At 37.4% G+C, this 16986-nt stretch overlaps 1 protein-coding gene and 1 long non-coding RNA gene across 9 annotated transcripts in view; one reads left to right on the forward strand and one right to left on the reverse strand.

The window, feature by feature from the left end:
* TSGA10 (testis specific, 10) overlaps positions 1-8667 on the reverse strand; it is a 76650-nt gene extending 67983 nt beyond the window's left edge. For 2 of the 8 annotated variants that reach the window (XM_012727477.1, XM_012727476.1), the window contains exons 1-2: positions 8188-8274; positions 134-262 (exon numbers count right to left, since the gene is read on the reverse strand). In XM_012727477.1, the coding sequence (XP_012582931.1) occupies positions 134-262; positions 8188-8244 (186 nt within the window). In that variant the 5' untranslated portion in view covers positions 8245-8274. The other 6 variants (XM_004686154.2, XM_012727481.1, XM_004686155.2 and 3 more) reach the window with 6 other exon arrangements.
* A 24-nt stretch (positions 8668-8691) lies between these two features.
* On the forward strand, positions 8692-15884 carry LOC101630900. The gene is made up of 3 exons (XR_001145639.1): positions 8692-9206; positions 9547-9636; positions 15807-15884. It is a non-coding gene; the product is annotated as an uncharacterized LOC101630900 (long non-coding RNA).
* Positions 15885-16986: the final 1102 nt, after the last annotated feature.

Raw genomic sequence — 16986 nt, forward strand, 5'->3', positions numbered from 1 at the left:
TAGTTAAAATAGAATGATTCTGGACCCATAATATTTAAATGAGTACTGAGTTAGTATGTATTCTCCATCTTATTTTAAAATAAACCCTACCCCAAATTAATTCAGAGTAATGCATATATAAACGAAATATAACCTGTAATTTCAGTGTAAAGATGAATTTTTCTTGATTTCTCACTTCTTGTTCTAGCTGGAGATTATTCTGGTATTTTTCAGCTTCAGAAACTGGAGCCCCTAGACCAAAATCATGTTCTTTGGTGGTAACCTAGTCGAAAAAAATATAATAACACAGAGATATGCAGTCTAATACAGATTTGTTATTTCTAGCACCAACCAATAATTTTGAAAATTGCAGCATTCTTAGATATATTTCAATTATTTTAAACCCTGTTGTTTTCTACCAGCTAAGAGGGTTTCACCAAGCTTTACTTTATTATAATTTTATTATAAAGCCTCTCCTGCATGTTTTCAAAATATAAGACTAAAGTGTTGAACATGCCTTCCAAAGAAGATATACCCCATCTTATTCCTTTTGTAAACACTGTCCTACAGAAATATGGGTCACCAGTAAATTAAGTAGTCTACCTGTAGACCTCTGTTGCCCAAATATTAACTACTAGCTATTTTTGCCTTTTGTTTATTAGCAAAAAGGTTTACTACCCATATCACAAAGGCCTAACTTCTCTAACATAAATAATTCCTATAAATAAAAAACTAAAAGAAATGGCCAGATAAAAACATTCACAAACACTATGGCTTATTCACAGAAATGACTCTGATCATTCAACTGAGAGTGAAAGATAGTCAAGCTCTTGCTTTAAGAGGACACAACATAGAACACCAAGATACCATTTTTAACCACTTGGCAAAAATCAAAAAAGTGAAATATATAACTTGGCATTATTATTTACTATCGGTGGCAGTGTAAACTGACATCTTACTGGAGAACAACTGTGTAACATCTAACATAACAAATACATAATTTCTGTACCATTCCATTTCTAGGAACTTATCCCACATATATTTGCACATGTGCAAAATAACAAATGTCAAAGATTTTTAAATTTAGTTACTATACAAGCTACTCTACACTGTGCTTATTTTACTTGACAGTGTGGCTTAGAAATTTATAATTTAGGAAAATAATATCTTTTTTTCCTGTATCAAGATTGCCACTATGTTTATAAAGAGAATATGTGCTAAAGCATCCTTTATATTTCCATGTAACACAGGTGCTATTCTCTAAATTCTCAAACTCGGGAAATTACAAACTCTCCTAGTCACTGACCTTGTGTGATATCCTGTGCAACCTAATTCTTAGCAAATTTATTTTCTTCTCTCCCTTTCCGTAAATGATACAAATATGCTACATTGTTCTTCATTCTAGCCACTTATCTGAAATATCAACAGGTCTTATAGAGTAGTTCAACTTATGAGTCACTTAAACCTTTATGGATTAGACTCTAACTATAAAGCTACATAGTTTCTGTTAAAAAATGTATTCCTATGCAGATGGCCAATAAGCATATGAAAAAATGTTCAACATCACTCGTAATAAGGGAGATGCAAATTAAAACCACAATGAGATACCACCTCACCCCAGTGAGAATGGCACATCTTCAAACAACTAGCAACAACAAATGTTGGCGAGGATGTGGAGGAAAAGGAACTCTCCTGCACTGCTGGTGGGAATGCAAACTAGTACAACCACTATGGAAAACTGTTTGGAGGTTCCTCAAACTGCTAAACATGGAGCTTCCCTACGACCCAGCAATCCCACTCCTAGGTATCTACCCAAAAGACACAAAAACACTGATTGAAAAAGATACTTGTACCCCCATGTTTATTGCTGCTTTATTTACAATTGGAAAAACATGGAAGCAGCCCAAATGCCCAAAAGTAGATGACTGGATTAGAAAGATGTGGTACATATATACAATGGAATATTACTCAGCAACCAAAAAAGAGAAACACATGTCTTTTGCAGCAACTTGGATGGAGCTGGAAAAGATCATGCTGAGTGAGATAAGCCAGAAAGAGAAAGAAAAATACCGGATGGTTTCACTCATAGCAGGAGTATAATGGACCAGGCGAGAAAATAACAAAAATAATGAACAACTATATACCAGAGACATTTTGTGGGGGTGGAGTGGGGAATGGGATCAAAAATGGGAGGGTGGGGAGGGAAGTGCACGGGATTATGGTGATGGCACACGGGTGACTTGGTGATGGGAAACCCGCGGGGATTACAATTGAGATGGGGGAAAAAATGTACAAAATGATGTAAAAATAAACTGTTATAAAAAAATGTATTCCTAGTTATAAACATTTGACTTAGAATAACAGAACCAAATGACTTCTCACTACAGCAGTATTTTTTATTTTTAGATAACATAAAATTATCTTGAGAATCTTGTTAAAATGAAGATTCTTATTCATAGTAGCCCTAAAATACTTGCATTTCTAAAAAGTTGTTCAGTGATCCCTACTTGGTTAGTACAGACACCACACCTTGAATGGCAAGGATCTCTTTAGAATCTATATCTTCCTCGTTTTTCAAGAATTTGATTCAGTTTTTCAGAATTTGATCCCTTTCCACTTTCCCAAACTTATCTCCTACTTGACACTTCCAAAAACCCCTCCATTGGAGACAGACAATTCTACATATACTTTGTCTAAACACTCAGAAATTTATCTTGTGTTCAGGAGCTTTTGCCCTCACCCTTTCTTCCATTTAACTAAACATACTTCTAAAATTCAATTTGAATTCTACATTTTCTAGATTTTCTCTACCTTTTCTATCAAATAGTGATCACTTCCTTCTTAACATTTCTGAGTATACTAGTCATAAGACAACTTATGTAGCTATTTATTTTTGTCTAACTATGTCTTCCCTACACAGTTATTAAACTCTTAAGAACAATGTAGAGGTTCTGTGTATTCCCAATAACCTGCACAGAATTCTTAGTATAATAAAGGTATCATTATGAATTTGTAGAAACAATGAAGCAGTATACAAAGATAATAAAACTGAACTTTCCTTCATCTCCTTGGCAAACTTAACTGTCAAGGGTGAATTATGCAAAGTTACCTAGAAATTAAAATGGCTAGTCTAGAAATTAAAAATAATTAAAAGTAGGAAGAAGACAAGAGTCTATTTGACAATCATGAGCAATCGCCCCAGAGTTGTTACTTTCCCTCCTCTAGTGAATATCTTTGACTGAAAGCGATCACTATATCAGAAATGCCCTTGCCCACCACCATCTACCCTCCACCAGGCCAGTTTCCTATCTAGTTCACGCCAATGTACTGCACATTCCCATGATCTCTGAATGGAATCTGTGTTCCTGTACAGATCTCTGTGAATACAAGTACTTTGTAAGCAGAAAATTTTTATTGCAAGCACTGAAGCTAGAATCACAATCATTCTAAATTGGGAAGCAATATAGTGTAATGGTTAGGGGCATGTTCTTAAACATCAGAGTGCTCATGTTAACGTTAATTTTGTCACTCCTTAGCTGTATGACCATAGGCTAGTTATTTCTCTGGTCAAGACTTACTACTCATCTATCTATAAAATAGAGATGACAATAATAGTACACACCCCATACAGCTGTTGGACTGTATGAGTAAATATAAATAAAGTCCGGCAATAACAATTGCTATAGATGCCATTATTATCATTTACTAATACTATTAATTCCTCTCATTAATTCAATTTATCTAATGGTGATCAAGTTATACTGGTCTTTTCACTAAAATTTCTCTCAATTTCCATTCCTACTCTTACTGTTTCAGTTCGTATTTTCAGACTTTAACAGTACACTTGTTAATCTGTCAAGCAAATTTATAAGTAGCTAGAACAAGGATGAACCTTATTCTGGGAATTAAAACATAGAAACAAAAATCTACAATTTCAGGGGGCCCCTGGCAGTGCGAGGGGTTAAGTGTCAGCCCTATGAAGCTGCTGGCAGCCATAGCAGCACAAGTTTGACCCCCAGCCAGGGAGCTGACCCACAAAGCACGGCAGACCTTTCCTGTCTCACCCGCTGCTCTCCTCAGCAGTGTATTTCAGTCTATTTGCTTGTTTTGCTCCCCGCTTTGTCTCTGATGAATCCTCTCACCACCTCACACCTCTGGCCTACACCCCAGCTCTTGCATGCATAAATAAATAAATATTTTAAAAAGAAATCAACCTTTCATAAACATGGAAAAGTCCAGAATATATAAATCAGAAATTATACTACAGAATGATTCAGCACACCATCAGAAGAATGCACAAGTATACCAAGGGACCACCGAGGAAAAGACTATTTCTACTACTTCATCTTAAAACACTTAGGACATATTTTGTGTCCCCAAAAAACTATGATCATATTCCTATTGGAATCCACAACACACTGTATTTTTCAGGCATCCACAGACATCACAATTTAACATGTCTCAAACAGACTTCATAACTCCTCACCTGCACCTTGGCTCCACCATCATGTTCCTTCCCAGTTTTCCCTGGGTCAAATGGCACCATCTTTTGTACAATGCCCAAAGTCAAAAACCAAGGAATTGTCTTTGATTTTTTTTTTCTTTTCCTGACTCCCGTCACGAATTCATCAAGAAGTCCTGTTGGTTCTACCTCCAAAATATTACCAATCCATGCAACTCTAAACTTTTATTACCACCTCCCTGTACAAGTCACCATTATCTTCCCCCTACTACTTACTGCAACATTGTTGTAAGTGAGCTTCACATTTCCACTTTTGCTCTTTACAACCTATTGTCCAAACTTAAATCAAGAACAATTACTGTAAAATAATGGGATCCTGTTCAAATGTCTCCAATGGACAGTTAAAATAAAATCTAAAATTTTTAGTCTTAAATGACTTGTTCCCTGCCTTTACCTCCCTAAACAGACTTAACACTACTCTTTTTTTTCAGTCACCAGTTTTATTGTTTTTTTCTGTCCTCTATTATACCAATCTCATTTCACTTCAGAACCTTGTCCTTTCTTACTCTTTGTCAGGAACACTTACATAGCTGACTCCCTACCCTCTGCTCTTAGGCTCAAATGTCAAAGGGAAGTCTTCTCTGATCTCTTACCTAAAGTAGCCTCTATCCTAGTCACGCTCTCATTAGGTTATTTTCACTACTTGAAATCACATCATTTATTTCTTCACTTGTTTATTGTCTGTCTCCCCCTACTAGAATTTAAATAAGAAATGTAATACCTTGAAAGGTGCCCAGTACAGAGCTAGTACTCAATAAAGCATTTTCAAAATAATGAATTTTGATGTTTTGAACAAATTAATTGTTCAATAGCTGGGATTTGGAATGGAATCAAGTTTGGAGAGGAATAATAAAAACAAATAGTATTTTAAAAAAATAATATTAAAGAAAAGGAAACAGAAAATATAAACCTCTCCTTAAGGAAGAGAGAGAGGGCAAAAGTTGGAAAAGCAAAGCTGTGGAATGGTCATTACAAAAGGAGGAAAACTTGTTTCTGCATTCTCTTTATCTCAAGGTCCCTTTTAAGAATTAACCTAAGGCCCTCCCTGGTGGCGCAGAGGTTTAAAGCACAGCACTAAGAAGCTTGAGCCATTTCCATATGAGTTCGATTGATCCCGCCTCTCCTGACCCGCCTGCTGCTCCCCTCAGCAGTGTACTTCGTCATCATCATAGATCTACCTGTACTGCTCCCCACTCTGTCTCTGGTGAATCCTCTCACCCTCCGCATCTTTGGCCCGTACCCCAGTTCTATATGAATAAATAAATAAATCTTTTAAAAAAATTAACCTAAAAGCCCTAGGTACTCTCCACAGGAAAATGCAAACACACACCAACTTCACAGTTTCAGGAGGTTCAAGAACTCCCTTATGTTCTTGTACTCCAGAGTAAAAAGCCCTACCGAATAAACACAAATTCCTAAAAAGTGAGTTAATGTTAACTGATGGAGTGAAGAAGAACCATGAAGTAATAAGTAGTCCAGGATGTGCACTGTCCTCCAGCAAGAGAAAAGGAAGGTTAGCTGATGATTTAATTAAGAATAGATAGATATTTCAAGTTGAGCATAATACCAGGCATATCAGGCACAATAAATGTCTACTGAATATTTTGATAGAATAACTGAAAATACTGAAGCACTTTACCTGGGATTCTGAAATCTGGCTTTACAAAAGACCAACTTGTTTTCCTTTTATAAAATTGTTTCCAAAAGTTTAGATTTTGAAGTAGGAAGGAATAGCTTCACTAACAGAAGGATGTAATAAATCACACAAAAACTTATGAATGATTTTATGATAGATTTTTTATTGATAATATAAAGAAATTAATGTTTCAGAAATTCCCTTCATCAAAAAGTAAATCACCAAATTTAACATTTCTTATGAAAAAAAGTAATCTCTCCAATCATCCCATCCAAATCCATGTTCTTCCCTTCACTATAATCCAGATGCTTTTGTAATTAAAGAACTTGTCTTTTTGAAAGACAAGAAATAACTTGCTTTTTAAAAACAGTGGTTATAGGAGAGGTAGTATTTATCATTATCAAGACCTATAGGAAACATTAAAGGTTAAACAGTTTTCAAGAGATTTTCTGAAGTAAAAGAATTTAGTGATAATATACATTGATGTAATTAGAATATTAGACAAATACAACTATCTTACTAACTCATTTGAAAAGATGGGGTACATGTATAAGAAAGTTCTTATCAGTGTTGTTCATAATTAGCAAAACTGTAAAACCTTAATGTCCACCAAGGGTAGAATAGATAAGCTGTGTAACACAAATCAACAAACTACAAGCAACAGGGATAAATTCAGAAAACATAACACTGAGTAAAGAAGCAAACTGCAAAGGAATACTTAGTAAAGAATCATTTATATAAAGTCCAAAACCAAATTTGAATGTGCATGTTCACATACAAAGATGGTGAAACTCTAAGGAAAGCAAGAAAGTGATTATTATACAAATGAGGATAGTGGCTGCCTCTGGAGAAAAGTAGAGGTGTGCCGATGGGCAAAGGAAATAAATAATTACGCCTTCTTTACTCCTCCTCTATATGGAGGGCTTTAAAAGCAAATTATCTTAAAAACTGAATCATACTACTGAAACACAAAGAACGCCCAAAGAATCTCTACATTTGGTTATATACTGGGCTGCAGTAATGAATTTTATCAGATGGTAACCATAATAAGATATATTTTGAAAGCTGCCATTAAATAAGGTCTTAACCAGCTTGTTGTTTAAAACAAATATTTCATCAATGTACTTTCTAGTTTTGCACGAAACAACAATTTATTGATCAACAAAAATAAAAACACAAATCCGTTTTATCCTCCAGACACAATTAAAAGACGTGACACTCTCATACCTAACATACTTTAGTCCAAGTTATAAACCAATTGTTATTCTATTTGTTTCCTTACAATAAAAAAAAAGTATATTTGAAAAGCTGAAAAACTGTAGAGAACATTTAAAACAACGAATACACTGGGATATCTGGGTCTGGAGGACAACACTGGGACGCTATCACCTATGGGACGCTATCACCTATGCAACTTTTCCAGAAGCCGCGATGCTAGACTGTTTAAAATGTATATGTATACATATTCTTGTGAGTGTTTAGAGATCAGATCCAGGCTAACCTCACAGTTACTACATTTAAGTCTCAAATTTTTTTTTTTAAACAAAAGTCAGCTTACCCTACCTTTCCTGTGTATAATTTCTACCGAATTTATAAGAGATTTTCGTGCAAATGCCTATGTAACTCTCGGCTCTTTACTTTCCAAAGTTTATACAAAGAGATTTAAAAGTGAGTGTTTCGAGTAAGTAAAAGCCAGGATGAACCCCCAAATCTCTGCCTTCCAAATTCCTCAGCTCCACTCCAGAGCGTTTCTAAACAGAACAGTCCCCCCCCCCCCCAAACAACCAGCGGAGAGGCGCGGCAGGAAGCGAAGCGGTCACCATAGGAACTGGGATTCACCTTTAGCTCCCAAGAAACAAGGGCAAAGTTTGCCGGACCATCACTCTGCCTGCTACAGCCCCTCACTGCGGCTCAAGCAGTGACTACCCACCTGCGGGATCATCCAGAATACCCCACCTCCGCCAAACCGACCCTTGCAGACGCCTTCTAGGAGGCCTTTCGCTCAGGACCTGCTTTACTGTAAGCACGAGCATCCCCCCGCTGCTTCTACCTGGAGCTCCAGGTCCCTCCCTGAGTATCGTGGCCCGTGGTCCTCCCCGGAGCTCATTCTGGCGACTACTGGGCCACAGCCTCCACCAGGGATCCAAGCCCCTCCGCGTCTCCATCCTCCGCCCCTTTCCCCTCCCTTCCCACCCACAAATAGCCCTGGCCCCGCCCCGATGGAGGCCGAGGAAGGCGGGAACGGGAGGGAAGAAGGCTGGGGCGGTTAGCGCCGCCCTCGGCCCCGCCCTCACGCTCTGTACCTGAGGGGGGCTCGTCCTCCACCTCCTCGGCGCCTTCGCTTCGCTTCCGTCCCGCGCGCCCCTAGTGCTCGTGCGCACGCGTACCTGGCTCGACCCTCTCTCGCGCGGGGACTACAAGTCGTGCGCGCGCACCCACGCACGTAAAGTCGCGTACATCCACCAGCCCGCCTTACAGGGCACTTAAGAGAGGGCTCTTCCTGGTCCATCCGCGCTGCGCAGGCGCACGCCCACTCAGCGTCCGGACGCCCCACCCGAGCGTTCCGTCTCTTAGTAACCAGTCACTAGCCACCTGGCCCACCACTTCTGACTTCTGGCGAGCAGCTGCCGCACCTGGATGGAACACGCATGCGCAGAGCTGTAGCTCTTGCCTCAGTCCTTCTTCTGCTAACACCTGCTGCTTCGCTGCCCCGGCTTTGCGTCATTTTTCCCAAGGATCGGGCACAATTCTGGACCTACGTACAGTGAACCGGTTGCTCCCCAGAACGGCGCTCTGGCGCTCGGAGGTCCTTGTGCTCTCCTGCCACAGCGCAGAGCCAGTTTGAGGGGCTGCCTTCTGCTGCTGCATCCTCTCTCGGTGAGAGCCTGCCTGGCCTGTTTTGGTGAACCCTGGCAGCCTGCAGTCCGTGGACTCTAAGCTCATTTCAGTCCTGCACGATTCAGTCAGAGTTGAATCGGGAAATATCAGATTGCGGACCTATTTTCTCCATATGGCAGTTCTCCGAATTCCCTTTCCCTTAAAATTTGGTAATAATTAACAAAAGAGAAGGTATTGTATGATTGTTTTCCTCCTTAATACCACTTCACTTGTCCTCTAGAAACATTAGAAACATTAAGTCTGAGAACATTTATTTAACTTAACTAAGTGCACTGTTATTTTGGGTCATCCAATTATGTTAAAATTAACTACATTGACTAAAAATACAAAAATGAGCTTTTTAGGGTAAAAGAATTAGAATTACATTATTTGGACAAGTTTTTGGAGCCCACCTTGGAAAGAAATGCCTTTTTAACATTTCTTAGCGTTTAACATGGCCCACCCTTCTTAAATAATCCAAGAGCTTCTGCGATTTAATGGTGACTTTATCTCCCTGTCTTTTTCTACCTAGGTTTTTGTAACTGTTCTCTGACGATCGTCAAATACTGTACACCTGTGCACTTCAAAAGTAGTCTCTCACTTGAAGATACTGTTTTGCCAGGTAAGTACTCATTTTTTCCCACAATGTATTACCAGCAAGCATAAACATATTTTATGTACTTTATAAAAGTACAGTTAAATATAGTGCCTTATGTTTTTCCAACCTCTGTTCTGATTTTTTTCATCATTATTTGTGTCATTACATTTTCTTACATTTTGTAGCAGTTATTTTCAGATATATAATTTATAAGTAAGTACAGCTACATATTAAATATTACTTTGAGTATCCTAGTTATTTGATATAAAGTGGTCAGAGGTCTAAGAGATACATTTCCTCTGAAATAAAATTATATTTGCTAAAATAAGTTACAAAGAAGGCCCTCCCTGGTGGCGCAGCAGGTTAAAGCACAGTACTGAGAATCTGAAGCCACTTCCACATGAGTTCGATTCCCGCCTGCAGCCTGCCCCGGAGGAGACCACATGGCGAGCCAGACCTCTCCTGACCCGCCCGCTGCTCCCCTCAGCAGTGTACTTCGTAGATCTGCCTGTTCTGCTCCCCACTCTGTCTCTGGTGAAGCCTCTCACCGCCCCTGAGCCTCTGGCCTGTACCCCAGTTCTGTATGCACAAATAAATAAATAAATCTTAAAAAAAAAAATAAAAAAAAAATAAGTTACAAAGAAGTAGGAGTTCTCAAAGACTATTCTGAAATAGTTAGGGAAATAATATATATACTTGTTAACTCCTCTGATACAAGATTATTTTCAGTGAAAGATTCTCATTATCTAACATTATTAAAAGAAAATAGGGAAATGTAGAATTGGACTTTTACTGTGAAATAAAAGGTAATGAGTGTGTTGAATAGAGAATTGATGTGATCTGCCTTATGCTTTATAAGACAGATTCCAGATACTGTTTGAGGAACATACAATGGCAAAAGTGGAAATAGAACCAGAAGTGAAATGGAATAGCATTTAAAAATGACCCCTGTTATCCTGCATCTCCTTAATATGTAGTGCTATATACCTTTCTAAAGTTGGTGATTCTGATGGTAGAAAATTTGTTTCTCTGATTTCTGTAGTTTGAACATCTCTTTTTATGTTCATTATCTATTTGGAATCCTTTTATCTGTGAATCATGTCCTTATCTTCTTTGTCCATCTTTCTATTTGGTTTCCTCTTTCCTGTTCACTTTTAGGTATTTTACACATATATATTGTAGCTATAAATCCCTTGTCAGCTTTGGATAGCACATCTTTCACTCTCTTCTCTGTCTATTTAACTTTATAGTTTCTTTTTTGAAGAGCAGTTTTTAATTGGGAGTAGTTGAATCCATATGCTTTCCTTCTTTCTGTTTAAGTTTTTTTAGTTTTTGTTCAAGAACTCATTTTCTACTGCAAGGTTACAGTTATATTGTCTCATATTTTAAAAATAGTGTTTACAGTTCTTACTTTCACATTAGGTCATCCCTGCATGTGGAATCTACTATAGGATAGTTTATCCATCTTCATTTTCATCTACACAACAAATAGGTTAGAACGGGCTAAGTTTAGTCATATAGCATAACCAGACAAGGGAGTAGGCCTGGAGCACCCATAGTTTGGTCCCAGCCTCCCTTACAATAGGGGAAGAGAGGCTGATAGCAAATCAACCACTGTCCACTGCTCCATCTGCCAGGAGTTGGGAGAATGGACCAAGGGATCCCATTGCCAAACCAGGAAAAAGCTTTTGAGACCCTTTCTCTGTTCAGTATTTAAAAGAGGATCTTACAGACACCAGTGAGGCCAGGTAAGGAGTGGATATATATCAGCAAAAGAGGTGCTGGGATGAAGAGTCTATATAGATTTTTTTTATTATTACAAAAGTTTATTTTTACATTAGTCTATATAGATATTAAGGACTGGGGTTTGTTGACAAAGGAACTAAACTTTAATGGCTGAGAAAGCAAGGGGAGCGGACATGGCTAAAGTCTGTTTGTTGTTGTAATTGTTGGCACCAGTCAGGTGCAGCTTGGTAATTGTGCAGGACATGTGACCATCTCCAAGGTGAACATCTCAGGAAAGCTATGTACCCTCAGCTCCAGTTTGAACTGGTCTGACCTTTTCCTTCCCATAGCAGCAACTTGCTAGGCTATTGTAAACATAGCTTAATCAATGAAGGGAATTTATGGCCACAAGGGTCCAGGCCTAGAATTCTCAGGTTTTTAGCCTCTTAATTACCAGCCTGAGGAAACACAGCAAAATTCTTGCAAATTTTTGTCGTCCTTGTCTGAGGGCCCTTCCTTTCTCATAACTCTTTGTTATGTGATATCACCTTTACCATATCATATGTGAAGTTCCTACATATACCTATTAGACTGTTTTTCTTATTTTGATAGTGTAACATATTTTACTATCTGATAAGGCAAGTTTGGATTTTTTTTTTTTTTTTTTTTTGGTGTGGATTTGTGTTCATACTTACTGAGGTCTTTATTCTTCCAGATATATTCAATATTTCTTCTTGAATGACAGGCCAAAAAGATTCCAAGTAGACTTGTTATCCCTGCATCTCTTCAAGATCCCAGAGAAGTTATGGTGAAGACTCATAGGGTCAAATCTACCCTATTGAATTTGGTTCCTTTTCAACCTCTCTTTAGATGTATTTAGTAGGCTAGCTGACAATTATATACATTGCCATTATTTTGCATTTGTGGATTTTCAGTGCAGTGGATTGTGTTGTGAATTTTCTTTTTTAGTGATTCTTTTGCTTTATATTTTGAAAAGTTTTAGATATACATAAATGTACCAAGATTATTACATCAGGCATTTTTTTATCCTACCTTCCACAGCTATTTCTATTTAGCATGTTTTACTTTTCATATCTGTCACAAAATAATTTAAAAGTAAATTGTAGGTATGATTCATTACCCTTATTTCAGCAAGTATCTCCTAAGAACAGGGTATTCACTTTGGTTTTTTGTTTTTGTTTTTGTTTTTTATACTTATTTTCTTACATCATAGTTATTTGATTTCCCCCCTCAGGTGTAGTTCCTCGTTTTCCCACTATCATAGTACCTGTGATCCATCACCAAGTCCCTGGTGCTTTCTTCCCAGTTGACCTCTTTTACTCCCCTTGCCCCTGCTTTATGTCTCAGTCCTATGGGGTGAGCTTGCAAGTTCTGTTTTTCTTCTGATATATTGGTTGGGTTCTTTATATTCCACATATAAGTGAAACTACCTGATATTTATCTCTTCCCTTCTGGCTTATTTCATTTAGCCTAATCCCTTCCAGCTCCATTCATTTTACTGTAAATAGACTAAGTTTATCTTTATTGATTGCTGAGTAGTATTTCATTGTGTATACATCCCATATCTTCTTGATACATTCATTTGGTTTGGGGCATTTAGGCTGTTTCCATGTCTTGACTATTATAAATAATGCTGCAGTAAACATAGGAGTGCAGGTTTCCTTTCAAATTAGTGTTTTTGGGTCCTTTGGGTAGATTCCTAGGAATGGAATTGTTGAGTCTAATGGTATGTAGATTTCTAGTTTTGTTTTGTTTTTAAAGATTTATTTATTTATGCATACAGAATTAGGGTACAGGCAGAGGGGTGGAGATGGGGGATAAGAGGATTCATACAAGACAGAGTGGGGAACAGAACAGGGATTTACTGAAATACACTGTTGAAGGAAGCAGTGGGTAGTTCAGGAGAGGTCTGTCACACCATGTGGGTCAGCTGCATGACTGGGGATTGAACTTGTTCTGCAGTGGCTGTGGATAGCTTCACAGTGCTGCACTTTAACCTATTGTAACCTATCAGGGCCTGATTTTTAGTGTTTTGAGGGACCTCCAGACATCTTTCCATAGTGACTGGACCAATTTACATTCATACCAGCAGTGTAAGAAGATTCCTTTTTCATCAAATCCTCACCAGCAATTGTTGTTTCTGGTCTTTTTAGTATTGGTTATTTTCATTGGTGTGAGGTGGTATCTCATTGTGGTTTTGATTTGCATTTCCCTGATAATAAGTGATATTGAACATTTTTTCATATGCTTGTAGGCCATTGCATTTCTTCTTTAGAGAAGCATCTTTTTAGCTCTTCTACCCATTTTTTGATTGGGTTGTTTGCTTTGTTTTTGTTGATTTGTGTAAGCTTTTGTAGATCTTTGATATTAGTCCCTTATCCTTTGTATGGTGTGCAATTATATCCTTCCACTCAGTGGAATGTTGTTTTTTTGTTTGTTTGTTTGTTTTGGTCACTGTCTCTTTTGCTGTACAGAAACTTTTTAGTTTGATGTAGTGCCAACTGTTCATAGTTTCATTTGTTTTCCTTCTTTCTGGAATGAGTCCTCAAAGATGTGTCTGAACTATATGTCATGTTTTGCCTATGTATTTTTTTTTAAAGATTTATTTATTTGTACATACAGAACTGGGGTACAGGCCAGAGGCTCAGGGGCAGTGAGAGGCTTCACCAGAGACAGAGTGGGGAGCAGAACAGGCAGATCTACGAAGTACACTGCTGAGGGGAGCAGCGGGCGGGCCAGGAGGAGCCTGCCATGCCATGTGGTCACCTCTGGGGCAGGCGGGAATCGAACTCATGCAGAAGCGGCTTTAGCTTCCCAGTGCAGTGCTTCAACCAGCTGCGCCCCAGGGAGGGCCAACCTATGTATTGTTTTTGAAAGAGTTTTTGTAGGATTGGCATTAGTTCATCTTTGAATGTTTGGTAGAACTCATTTGTGAAACCATCTTGTTCTAGGCTTTGGTTTTTTGGAAGTATTTTGATTACTGTTTAAATTTCACTGCCTATAATTGGTTTATCTAAGTTTTTTCTTCTTTGTTCATCCTTAGGTGATTGTATGGTTCTAAGAATTTGTCCCTCATCTAGATTGTTAAAACTTGTTTGCATATAATTGTTCATAGTAGCCTTTAATTGTCCTCTGGATTTCTGCTGTGTCTATTGTAATTTCTCCTTAGTCATTTAGGATCCTATTTATTAGAGTTTTCTCTTTTTCATTTTGAGTCTAGCTAGGGGTTTGTCTATTTTGTTTACTTTTTCAAAGAACCAACTTTTGGTTGCATTGACCTTTTGAGCTATCTTTTGTATTTCTATTTTATTTCTGCTTTAATTTTTATTATTTTCTTTTTTTTACTGGCTTTGGGGTTTTTTTTGTTGTTGTTGTTCTTTTCCTAGTTCCTTGAAATGGGCGATTAGATTGTTTCTTTGGGTTGTTTCTTGTACTTAATGTAGACTTGTATTGCTATATGCTTTCCTCTTAATACTGCTTTTGCTGTATCCCATATGTTCTGAAAGATTGTGTCCTTATCATTTGTCTCAAGGTATTTGTTTAATTTCTGCTTTTGTTTCCTCATTAATCCAATGGTCTTTTAGTGTCATGCTGCTTATTTCTCATGTAATATGGGATCTCTTTGCTTTCTTTTTGTAGTTGATTTTTAGCTTGCTACTTTTGTTGTCCAAGAAGATACTTGGTATGATTTCTTGTGACCCAACATGTGGCCAGTATTGGAGAATGATCCATGTACATTTGAGAAAAATGTGTATTTGTTTTCTATAGATATCTGTTAGGGCCATGTGATCCGTATCTTTGTTTAAGACTATTGTGTCTTTGTTTATTTTCTGTCTTGTTGATCATCCATTGGTGAGAATGGGATATTGAAGTTTCCTACATAAGTGTATTTTCTCCCATGCCTCTTTTCAGAGGCAAAAGTAATTATCTAATGTGTTTTGGTTCTCCTTTATTTGGTAAGTATATATTGATAAATGTTATATCTTCCTGATATACTTTCCCCTTGACCACTATAGAGTTAGATAGTGTCCATCCATGTCTCTTCTTCTTCACTTGCTAGAAGTCTGTTTTATCCTGCCCGGCCTTCTTTTGGGTAAAAGACCAACAGAGTATTTGTTGGTACTCCAGCCTTTTATAATTATATTTTTAATTAAAAATTAAAAGTTTTTGATAAAAAAGAGTAGTAGAAAGGACTAAGTAGAGAAACTATTTTCTCAAAGATGATGGAACATAAAATCTGGTAAATTCCTTTAAAAAAAGATTGTCAACAAATCTGTGCAACATGCAAACCCTCCAACAAAAAATATATATATAAATACTGAAAGAATCAATTTTACTTTATATTTGTGGTATCTGAATCATAAAATTTCATTTAAAACATACATTGCAATGAAGTTAGTTGTTGAAATTCCTGCTGTATTCACTTGTTAACATTTTTTTACCCCAAGCTGTCAAGTTGAAGAAATACTTCCACTACATAAAGCAGTTCCTGAAAACCATCTTGATATTTGTTCAGCTGACCCAATGGGATTTTCTCTTAGTAAATCTGCTACTCAGGTATCTGCTATGCATATAGATTCAAAAGCAGATGATCATTTAATCCAAGGAACGGAGAAAAGCAAGTTGGAACCAGTGACTCAGTTATTTCAAAACACAAAGAAAATAAGACTAGAAGACACAAGCCAAGAGATCTTTACAAAGAATAAAGAGACTGGCATAAGAGCTCTTTCAGAGGAAGCCTTAGGTGCAGTAGTATATGTTAAAGAATCTGATGGAATAGAAATGACAGATGTGGAATGAAGTCATTTGTACCTATTGTCAGAGAAACCAAAAATTTGCTTTTGACTAAATCGTGCGTGGAGTGAGAACTTAACCTTAATAAGAAAAAGAAAACCTAACAAATGAAGGAAAAGAATTCCTTATTTTTCACTATTTTTGAATCACCTTTCACTGTTTTGTTTTATGATAAATACTCTAAAGTTGCTTTAGGAAGAAAAAAATTTTACAAAATTCAAAGCATATTTGTCTGGTATTACATTCTACCACTGTCAAAAATCAGAGTTTTTGATTAACAGTATTTAAATAGCACCATAACATTTTAATCATAATGCATTTATTTAACAAGTGATAAAAACCAAACATAAGCTGTGCCCAAACAATTTGAGATCAGTATTTCACAATTTGAGATCAGTATTTCTAGTGTACCAATTTTGTGATTTTGTATGTTATGTTTCTAATTTGGGATTTTGCTTCAGGGTGCTGTAAAAGATCTGTGGTAATCTCCATTTTTGTTCTTTAAGTGATCTGTGATAATCTCTGCAAAAATCCAGTAAATTGTGTACTTTCTGAACCATTTCACATTTTGTTTTCCTTTGAAAACCTTCCCCATACCCCACACTTTGAATTCATTGTAGTTTGAAATATTCATTTCCAAGTATAATGGTTTATCTTGCAAGTGCTATCATTTTTTTTTTTAAAGATTTTATTTATTTATTCGTACAGAACTGGGGTACAGGCCAGAGATGCGGAGGGTGAGAGGATTCACCAGAGACAAAGCGGGGAGCAGAACAGGCAGATCGACGAAGTACACTGCCGGGGGGAGCAGCGGGCGGGTCAGGAGAGGTCTGC

Source organism: Condylura cristata, unplaced genomic scaffold (genome assembly GCF_000260355.1).
Source record: "Condylura cristata isolate star-nosed mole 26May11 unplaced genomic scaffold, ConCri1.0 scaffold00020, whole genome shotgun sequence".
NCBI classification, from domain to species: Eukaryota; Metazoa; Chordata; class Mammalia; order Eulipotyphla; family Talpidae; genus Condylura; species Condylura cristata.